Here is an 11,054-nt window from a genome sequence, read left to right as displayed (position 1 = left end):
GAGCATACATATAAAGAAATAACAAATCATGAAATAATGAATTATATTAAAATAAAGATTGTTTATTACAACTGAGTCAATAAATTCTCTAGCCAACAGTTGGCTTACAGGGCATCTACTCTAACAATCACGTGGTGTAAAAAATTATAATTTTATTTATAGTAACAAGCCTAGTTTTAAAAAATCCATCTTAAATATCTTATGAATTTTTAGAGTACATAAAAATCATATGTATGTTGGATGTTGTTCAAGATATTGTAATATCTAAGAAATACTAGTGAGTGATTATTATGTACATAAATCGAAAAACTTCCTAATGTTGGAAAATATATCTAAAGTGATTCTGATCTTGAAGTCGATTTGTTATGTGTAGATCAACATAATCTTAACGTAGATCTGTAGTCGGTTTTGAGATTATTTTTAACTTGAATTATAATATTATATAATATCTTGGCTTAGACTTATTTTTGTATATAATAATTTGTATAATAAATATTTAGAAGTATCATCATATTTTAAATAACTCGTGAATACAAGATTAATTATAGAAATAATCTATAGTAAAAGTTTGACTTAGTTGGGTAAAATCCGACAGGGAACTCAAATTTAAAAATTTTCCCAAAATGGCAGCAGTACTAAGTTGTCTACACCAACTCAGTAACTTGCAGCCACCATTAGCGAACCTTCCATGCCCGGTGTGCCGCCGCAGTGCGCCACTCGTCGGCGATCACACAAAAACCTACTTACTATAGCGGCACTCCGCCCAGCCACTATATTCTCCCACGCAGCCTCCGATACTCCACCGCGTTTCCTGAACACATCGGTGGCATCGAGGCGGTGTAGCTCCCACCCTTTCACATTCCGGAGCCGGAGAATTTTCTCCAACTGGCGGCACGCCAATTTTCTGGTGTTCATCTTTATTCGGTCTATTGCTTCGGCTAGAAACCGAGCTCGAGTTTCCTCGTCGTCGGAGAATGATTCTATGCGGAAAAAGTTGTCCAGTTCCGGGACTCCGATTGCTCTTCGGATCCCTCTAGAGTAATCGGCATCTGGGTTGAAGAAATCTCGAACTTCAGTCACCATTCCTCTTTCCACCATTCGATCCACCCGATCGGAGACGAAGGAATGCAACGTCGGCATCGAAACGTCCACCCACAGGAAACAGCAATCGTATCTCGAACGGAAATCGCTGTCAACCAGTGCTTCGATGAATGAATTGGAACCGCCGACTATGATGGGAAGCTGCTCGCGGTGGAGTATGGATTCCAAGGCAGATGACGCCAAGGAGCGGAAATTGGCTGGGGAGAAATCTGATTCGGGGTCGACGTCTCCGAGGAGATGGTGGGGGACGCCGCAGCGCTCCTCGTCAGTGATTTTGTTGGTGGCTATATCGAGACCTTTGTACACCTGCATTTTGTCGGAATTGATCACCTCCGCAGGGAAACGCGAGGCGAGGTCGACGGAGAGGCGGGATTTCCCCGCGCCGGTGGCTCCCATTACCACCACCACCTTTTCTTTCCGGAGGTGGTGGAGTTGCCCGATAGCATTTGCCGGAAAATGTAGCAAAGGGCGCGTTTGTTTGCACACAGACAGTGATATTTGCATATTTATCAATGAAAAGAGTACCAAATAAAAGCCCAAAAAATTTAGTGAAAATTATGATTGACAATAGAGAAGAAATCTTTTTTCTATATATTTACACTTGAAATCTTGTAATACATACAAAAAGTGATAATGCCTTATATATGCTTAAAATGATGGAAGGTTAATTGAAGGGAAAGTATGAATTTTTGGAATTGGGTTGAAGACAAAAACATTTGTTTGTAACAAATGAGATAGAAGGGTGTGGTATTTATGGAGGTATACTCCAAGAAAAAGAAACCTTTGATTAATTGTCCTTTTTCTATTTGGACTTGATATTAGTCAACACCAAGTTGATGCATATGACGGTCCTAAAGACACCTTTGATTAATTTCGTAATGGGATTTGCACTAAACCCACCCGTTCTTGAACGTTCAATACCAAGTATTAAACGAGAATCGGAATATTTTCAAAAAATTCCATGTTTTTGGGTTTAAATGCTAATTTTTTTCTTAGAAGAAAATGACCGAAAGTTTATTTTGTTTGAGGAGAAAGTATTAGGATGGGCGGCAAGAGGAGGTTCTCTTGTAGGTGGAGAGAACATTTTAATGGGAGATATTGCTATCAAATTACTAATGGAAGAGGGAATATGTTTGTGCTTAGTTTCGTTTGTCCTTTTTTCTTTTTCATCGTTTTCCAGTTCCTTTCTTGTTTTAGGGACTTGTTCATTTCTTCTAGTTGGATTCCATAAGACTTCAAAAATCAAGAATCTAGTCTTGAGATATTTATAGCCGTGAATTTGTAGTTAGCGCATCCATCCAGGCTAATTGAAATCAACCAAATGGTACTTACATTGTGATATTTATGTATAGCCGTGAATTTGTAGTTAGTCGTTTCTTCTAGTTGCTTATGTTGGATCCTAGAAGACTTCAAAAATCAAGAATCTGGTCTTCAGATATTTATTTACGGGAAACATTGCAATTTCAATCACATATTTTTATCATTTTGTTTTTTTTTTTCTATCGTCCAATTTTTATTTTTTAATTTTAAATTTTTTTTTCTCGAGATGTCGCTTATGTGTGAATAATAATAGTAGTAGTAGGTTAAAGATCATATTAATTATTAAAAAAGATAATTAAATTTGTAATCGATCAAAATTTTATGTAGCTGTGGACTTGCAGTTAGTGCATCCAAGCTATTGAAATTTGCCAAATAGCATATTACATTAACATGTTCGGGTTTTGGAACTAAATCTCACACATCATTGCAAACAAATTGCTCAAGTTTCTCATGATTCATCCTTTAAAGCTTCATTAATTTTTTTTGGTTACATGTGTAAAATAAAGCACAATGACTTATCTGATAGTATATGGAAGTCATACATATAAACCCAATCATTTTTCGATAATCAACATTCTCCTTTTGTCGAGTTTGCTTGTCTCTATATACAGCTCCTATGGTTTGAGTTGAGGGATGATCCTTCTGGAAACATTGCAATTTAGATCACATATTTTTATCATTTTGTTTTTTTTTTTCAATTGTCCAATTTTAATTTTTTATTTTGTAATTTTGGTTCTTTCTTTTCCCTTCTCGAGATGCCGCTTATGTGAATAATAATAATAATAATAATAATAATAATAATAATAATAGTAGGTTAAAGATCAGATTACTTATTAAAAAGGATAATTACATTTGTAATCGATCAAAATTTTATGTAGCTGTGGATTTGCAATTAGTGCGTCCAAACTATTGAAATTTGCCAAACGGCATATTACATTAACATGTTCAGGTCTTGGAACTAAATCTCACACATCATTGTAGACAAATTGCTCAAGTTCCTACTGCGTATAATTAATCCAAAATTCATCCTTTAAAACTTCATTAATTTTATTTGGTTCAATGTGTAAAATAAAGCACATTGTCTTACCTGATCGTATATGGAAGTCATGCATACCAACCCAATCATTTTTCGGTAATCAACATTCTCCTTTTGTCGAGTTTGCTTGTCTATGTATACATCTCCTATGGTTTGAGTTGAGGAGTGATCCTTGTGGATTTTGTTGGGAATGTCCTTCCAAATATTGTTCACACCATCATCATTATCCATCGTTTCATGCTTTGATTATCATCATCGGATTATGTCGGTCTTAATGGGGGGTGTTGTCCTAGTGTCGCAACGTTTGTGTTGACAAGTGACTCAGATGTTTCAAGCAGACCATATACATCATCTTCGATCATCTTTCCTGTCAGATATGCAAGATCATCAAACACAACATTAATTGATTCTATAATCATTTTAGTTCTTAGATTATACATTCGATATGCATGTCTATTAGTTGAATATCCAAGAAAAAACCATTTATCACTTTTGGAATCAAACTCGGCTAGGTGATCTCGGTCTTTAACACATAGCATACTTACCCAAAAATATGAAAATATTTCAGGTTTGTCTTTTTTCCCATGATGATCTCATAGGATGTCATAGTCGAGCCATTCTTTAAACACACACGATTTGAAATATGACATGATGTGTTTAAAGCCTCATCAAAAAAGCATTTTAAAATATTTTTGGAACTCAACATGACCTGAGCCATCTTTTGCGAAGTTCAGTTCTTCATCTCAACAATGCCATTTTGTTGATGAGTTTTTGGGGGAAAGAACTCATGTGATATATCTTTTTCATCACATAAATATGAAAAGTAATGAAACTTACTTTATTATGATCCTCCCGGGCCAACGTGACATGATGATAGCCTTGATAAGCATCCATGAAACAGAGGTATTGGTAACCTTTCATAGAATCTAACAACTGATCTATCCTTGGCAATGAGTATCAATCATCGGGGCATGCTTTATTGATGTCTCGGAAATCTATACACATCCTCTACTTACATGAACTCTTCTTCATCGGAACCATAATAGACAACGAGGTAGGTAATTGGACCTCCCTAATGTGTCCTGCCTCCAACAACTCCCTCACCCATTATTTAATGATTTGATCCTTTTCAGGACCAAAATGCTGCCATTTTCGCTTGATTAGGCAAGATTCACCCAAGACATATAGGTTATGCTCCATAACCCCAGGGCTCATTTCCTTGAGATCGTCTGCCGACGAGGTGAACACATCCATACTTCCTCCTGGACAGTGGTACATAAGAACATAAAGAAGGATGTCTTCACTCTTTATCACCCGGATTATCTTCCAACTTCCTCTTGCCTTTGTACATTATTTCCTTCTCACCCTCCCTACCTCTTTGCTCGCCCCTCTTTTGTCGTTCGTTGTACTCCAGGTTCACATACCTTTCAGCTCAAACTAAAAGCTCATCATAAGTAGAAAAAGGCTGTTACCATAGATTTGAACAGCTCACCAACATGGAGGCCCTAGGTAAAGGCGTTGATTAGGACATTGGGGGTGACAGTTTGTACTTCCAAAGCCACCATGTTAAAGCATCATATGAAATCTCGCATGGACTTTTGTCTAGCTTGTTTTTATTACGGACAAGCTCAATGTCGACTTCTGGTATATCTTGCTACTAGCGAACTGGTACAAGAAAGTCGAGCTAAAATCCTCAAAAGTTTGGACAAAGCCCGACTTGAGGGTGTTAAACCATTATTGCACTGACCTAACAAGAGAGTTTAAGAGAACTTGACATTTGATAACATTTGGGTAATGATTCAATAGCTCAGGACTTTAAAATCTACCCAAGTGATCCCCCGAGTCCGTACTACCTTTGTATTCCCCTACACCTGGTTGTCGGAAGATAAGAGGTAGGTCTTCATCCAAGATTTCTGCTACGAATGGGCTTTTATTCCCTTGGATAGGGGGCCTGCCACTGACATGTCGTGTCAACATTTGTATCTACTTCCACATTCCTTTAAAAGATTTAGATGAGAGGCCATTTTCCCCAGAGGGGGAGGGTGGTTGGCGTCGTCAGCCTGACTTTGCTGTTCATCCTGGTTTTTAATGTTATTGTATAGGGATAAGGGTGTCAAAATCTGACAAGACCCGACAACCCAACCCGATTCGACCCAAAAAAATCATGTTTAGGTTGGGATTCTCAAGTTCGGGTCAGATAAGGTTAGACTTGATATCTGACCCGAAAAAGTAATCGGGTTCGGATCAACATAGTTGACCCGAAAATTTTAATTTTTTTAAAAATATATATAATTAATAAATATTGCCTACATTTTTATGTATTATATATTTGAAAAAAAAATTATATTATATTTTATATTATAAATTTTCATTATTTAATATTTATTTTGTACATTGTTTTTTTTAAACAATTGTTTATTTGATTAGTAAATGTACTTTTAATTTTCTATAATCAGACTTTCAAATTTAAATCATATATGAGAGATTATTTTATTATGTGTTAAAATTAAAATATTATTATTATTATAAATTTTTATTTAATTATTTTTTTAAAAAAAATTATAAATAAAAACGGGTTAGTCGGGTTCGGGTTGTGAGTTTTCTGGTTTGTTCGTGTTTCGGGTTGAACATCTTTTTAATACTATCATGCTTCAATCTGACTCGAACCCACGCGATCCACTCAAATTGACATCGTATGTATGTACTCCTAGCTCTTGTTGAGGTGCTTTTTGCCTCTCTTTCAATACATTTTCTATGGTTTACGTGATGCATGATATCGTACGTTGTTCTATGTCTACTTCAACCACGTTAGCCGATGGCGGTTGATCGTCCTACCTTTCTGTTCTCGATCCAGCTGTGCGAGTTCGTTGACTTGCTCCTCCTCTTCTGCGATTCATCTCTACGTTTTACTAAGCAAGTGTTTCCACTGTGCCAAGTGATGTTCCAAATGTATGAGTTTATACTTTCGAGTCAACACATAGAAATGTATGATGCAGCTTCCCTGAAAGCAGAAGATGGACGTGAGATAAGGGGCTGGATATGTACTTCAGTGTATCCCCTTCAATGCTCAAATCAAATACTAGAAATGATAAATGTATCTAGTGAATTTTCCAGAAGTTCATAGTTGTAAATCAACATGATATTCATATTGTAGAAGGAATAATACTTTTAGTCAAATTTGAGAGTCAACACCCACCTCTGAAACCTTTATCCACCAAATCCAATTTATGGGATACTCCATATTTTGACAGAGTAGTTACTTTGTCATTAAGCTCGGAGGCCGTCCGAGGATGGTTGACTTTGGAGGTCGGGTGCAATGCTAGAAGGAAAGTCCTTTTCCTCATGTCATTCTCGGATGGGGTGCTCGCTATTGAACGAGCTGAGACCTCCCAATAACACCTGATGCGATCTGAGTGAAATGGAAGAGCCGGGTCGGGTGCTCTGTCGGATTTACTATCGAAATAATGGAGGAAAATGAGAACAAAACATCGGGATCAAAAGCTTGCTTCCTGGGCAATAATATCAAGATCTGCAACCAAGAAAGTAACCACGTGAATGGGCGCCGGAGGGGTATCCAGCGTGACCATTCCGATGCTTAAGTCAGTGATGAACTCAAGCAAGAAAACCAACGTAACCCAGTGAGGGCTGTGTGATTGGTGTGGGAGATGAGGAGTAAATGATTAGTAAATGAGAGTATTTAATGTATCAATAGATCATAAATGCAAAGATAGAACCTGGTATTTATAGTAGAGGATGCAATGATGACCTCGTTCTTTGTGCTGATCATTAATTATAGTAGGGTAGCTGATTATACCCTATTGTTCTGACATGTCAAATCTCATAGTAGTCACATCCAGCCCACTTGATTTTATCAATTACTTATGTTACTTGTCAGAGATAGGTCGGCTGTGCACACCCTACGTTGTCGGCGTCATTAAATGCAGCATTTATATCGAAGTGGTCAGAGTAGAAAGTCTCCCAGAAGCTACATGAGAGCCCGGACATATAATGTCCCGAGGATGTTATGTCCCGGTTGTTCCAATGGCTCGGCACTTTTCTGAACTCGTTGGAATGTCTCTGTCGAGCTTATCTTGCATCGTCCCGGGCCCTCCAGGGACCGGGCTTCCTTGCCGACCTATTCCCCCATACCGACTTTACTACGTCTCATGAATAATCACCCTCCCTGACCCGGGCACTATCCATGACCCCCGGACCTTCCCGGGGTATCAACACCAAATCCTCATAACGATCCTCCATCCTAAAAGAGATTAAGAAATTCGGTGGCACTGACTCCTGGATCAGTTTGATTCCACTATTGATAAGATATTATGTTGAACTGTTGTATCCAATCCGGCCTAATCATGGGGCTTCAAACACAACGATCTACTAGTCCTTGGGCGATCTCTGGCCGAGTGGCTTGACTCTCCCGGGGACCAAAGTTGAAGAGTCGTATCTTACTTACATCATAATGGTTTATTTCATCCTACCCATGTGGGCATTGCCCCCATTAATAGGATGGATGATCAAGATTTGTCCATACATATATAGGACCCACTTTTTTAAAAAAAAATTGTATGTGTTGCAAGATCTTACCCATTGAAATGAAGTGAGGGTAGTGCCCACATAAATAGGATCTAATCTACCCATGATAATTCCCAAAAGATGACTCATAAATTAATAGTTGCCACTAATATAATCTTTGAAGCTGGTTCAGTTTGGACTATTTTTTGGTGATTATTCGTTATCATCGGCCCATACATAAGGCCCAAAATCTTTAACGAATACGACGTCGTACCGAAACATTTAAACTGCATAATTGAGATTTGAGATCGAGAGAACTCGATTGACAGGTGTTGTACAGAACCCTAGCTTCAGTTGTGCTCCTTGCAACAACAATGAAGCTTGTCAGGTGCGTTTTCCTTCTCTCCACTGTACTTATACTGCCGTATACTACTCAAAATTAATCGCAAATCGCTTTTTAATTGTCTTCTAACGATATCTCTCATTTTTGGATTGTTAATTGAGCAGATTTTTGATGAAATTGAACAATGAGACTGTATCCATTGAGCTTAAGAATGGCACTGTTGTTCACGGCACCATTACAGGTTTGAAACGGGTGATGGATTCACTTTCGTCGTTGAGTTTTGCATTTTCTACATCGTTCGTACTTGGTCATAGTTTGGTTTGTGATCTTTTTTTACGACGAAAAGAAGAAAATTTTTATGCGCCTATCACCATCGCCCCAAACTGGGTGAAGAGTATGAAATTGTGATAAATGTGAGAGAAGCCAATTATTTTACGAGTTATCGACACCTTTTCTTGACAAGATTAAACTGTTAAGCAATTCATTTCTTACCTCATTGGTATATTTTGGAGCTTTGTTGGATCATTAGGTTTTGAGCTATTCTGTAATGTATAGTATTTGAGACTGATAAGAGATTGGTGAGGGTAAGGTAGTTTCATTGTATCATATCTAAGTTGGAATGTCGCAGGGAGTGGATCGGATGTAAATATGCTTTTATAGAATCAGCAACTTCATGTTGATTATTCCCATTATTCAAGTTTTGCAGCTTAAAATTTTATGTTTGTGGCACTAGCTTGCCAAACTTAGATGTTCTTCAACTTAATGATTATGAAGAATGACTGCCAGTTGTGATTTGTGTGCAAGGAATAAGGAGTGCAAGTGTTCATCACTTTGCCCATGTATCTGCCCTTCACTTTTGCTTCAAATTTTTTAATATGATACTCCATCATTGCTGTTATCTATTTGTTATAAGTCAAACATTTTATTTGACATTGCTAGTAGTGACAAGGAACCAAGTATACTACTGAATCTTCGGTACCAACATTTTTAAATTCCACTTGCTTTGTATGTTGACGTAATCACTATAATCTTTCTAGGTTTTACTGGTAAAAGTGCACAATGGGATTCCATGTAGTGTTTGGTCATTTCATTAGGTGCTATTGGCAGACGTGGAAAAAATCTCTGACCTGAAGTGCTCATTTGACTGTTTGTCCAAACAATGTAGCCATATGATCCACAATTCTGATTGTAGATCTGTTTGCTTTTTTTATAGGTGTTGATATCAGCATGAACACACATCTGAAGACCGTAAAACTGACCTTCAAAGGAAAGAATCCAGTAACTATGGATCACCTGAGTGTGAGGGGGAACACTATCCGCTATTACATCCTTCCTGATAGTTTAAATCTGGAGACATTGCTTGTAGAAGAGACGCCAAGGGTCAAGCCTAAGAAGCCAACTGCTGGTATGACAATAATTGCCTTTTGCTTCATTTACAATTTTAGTGAGCTTAAATTTCCCTCCCACACTATTTGATGAACTATTCTATGTCAAATTCAGGACGACCTTTGGGACGCGGTCGGGGCCGAGGTCGTGGGCGTGGACGCGGTCGGGGCCGTTAGGTCTATAGCTTCAAGTATCTTAACTTGTGTATTTGGTTCTGTAAACAACTTTATTGCCTGTTTTCTCACTACGGCCGTAGAAGATATAACCCTTTTTGGTGGCTTGGTCTATTTCATGCATGTATGGTCTTTGTTACTGTTTCATTTCTTGAAATATTCTTAGATGATGTTTGGTTCGTGAGATGAAATAAGTTTGTGGTATGTAATAGAACGACTTATGACCGTGCTCTAATCACATTTCTAGATTCATTAGTAGAGTTGGGACAATTAGAAAAGGGAATTCTATTTTCAGCATTACGAAGTGTCGGCTGGGTTTCATTTCTTCAACTATTTTATTATATGATTCTTTTTTTGGTAGTACGGAATAGATTAATTGAACTAGCGTATCTTTAACGGGATGCCGTTGGCAATTGAGATTATTTTGAATAATAATTATATGATTTAAAATAATAACTTCGATTGATCTTATGTTTTAAAAAAATATTACTTTATTCCAGGTTTATTTTTAAGCACTAGAAATCTTTTCTAAAAATTTTTACCTAGCCGACGAGTTTATAGAATTAACATTATAGGCAACATATTATTTTTGTTTTAATTAAAATTTTGGCTATAATTTGTCGCAACTCGCACTTATATATGTTATTAATTATTGTTTTGCAAAATATACTTCGTCTTCAAATACTTATACAAATTTTACCAGTGTTTTAATGGTTAAAGAAAATGCAAGAATAGAATTTTGTTTAATTTTTATATAAAATTACACTCAAAAAAGGAATTCAAAATCCAATAAGGATATTTGCAAAAGAAAAAAAAAAAGAAAAGAAAAGAATAGTAGTCAGACTCATGAAATATTTCTTTAAACTTGAGCTACAATATTTTCAAAATCCAGTATTCTAAAATATGACCCAAAATATAAGTATTGTTATGACCCAAATAATATAGAATGATAAGGCCCAAATAATAAATCTAAAAAATATATTTATTTAGGAGTCAGACACTCAGACTCATAAAAGATTTGAGATTTCCATTTTTATTATATTAAATACACATTTTGTTTTTAGTAGTATTTCTTATGAGTTTTGGCAATGCCTTGAATTAGAGTTTAAAGTGAGTGAATAAACTCTTTTAAATTTTTTTTTCAAACTTGAGCTACAATAACTCGTTCTTGAAA

The 11,054-nt window shown here is 36.7% G+C and overlaps 2 protein-coding genes across 2 annotated transcripts; one reads left to right on the top strand and one right to left on the bottom strand.

Moving 5' to 3' along the window:
* Positions 1 to 566: 566 nt before the first annotated feature.
* Positions 567 to 1,794, bottom strand: LOC140979459 (adenylate isopentenyltransferase 3, chloroplastic-like). The gene has a single exon (XM_073444861.1). The coding sequence runs from the start codon at positions 1,603 to 1,605 to the stop codon at positions 655 to 657; it is 951 nt and encodes a 316-aa protein (XP_073300962.1). The 5' UTR covers positions 1,606 to 1,794; the 3' UTR covers positions 567 to 654.
* Positions 1,795 to 8,228: 6,434 nt separating this feature from the next.
* On the top strand, positions 8,229 to 10,132 carry LOC140979250 (small nuclear ribonucleoprotein SmD1a-like). Its single transcript, XM_073444582.1, has 4 exons — positions 8,229 to 8,366; positions 8,486 to 8,562; positions 9,535 to 9,726; positions 9,822 to 10,132. Exons 1-4 carry the CDS (start codon positions 8,353 to 8,355, stop codon positions 9,881 to 9,883), a joined length of 345 nt encoding a protein of 114 aa, XP_073300683.1. The 5' UTR covers positions 8,229 to 8,352; the 3' UTR covers positions 9,884 to 10,132.
* The last annotated feature ends 922 nt before the right edge of the window (positions 10,133 to 11,054 follow it).

This window comes from Primulina huaijiensis, chromosome 6 (assembly GCF_012295235.1).
Source record: "Primulina huaijiensis isolate GDHJ02 chromosome 6, ASM1229523v2, whole genome shotgun sequence".
Taxonomy (NCBI): Eukaryota; Viridiplantae; Streptophyta; class Magnoliopsida; order Lamiales; family Gesneriaceae; genus Primulina; species Primulina huaijiensis.
This window is presented reverse-complemented; position numbering and strand designations above follow the sequence as displayed.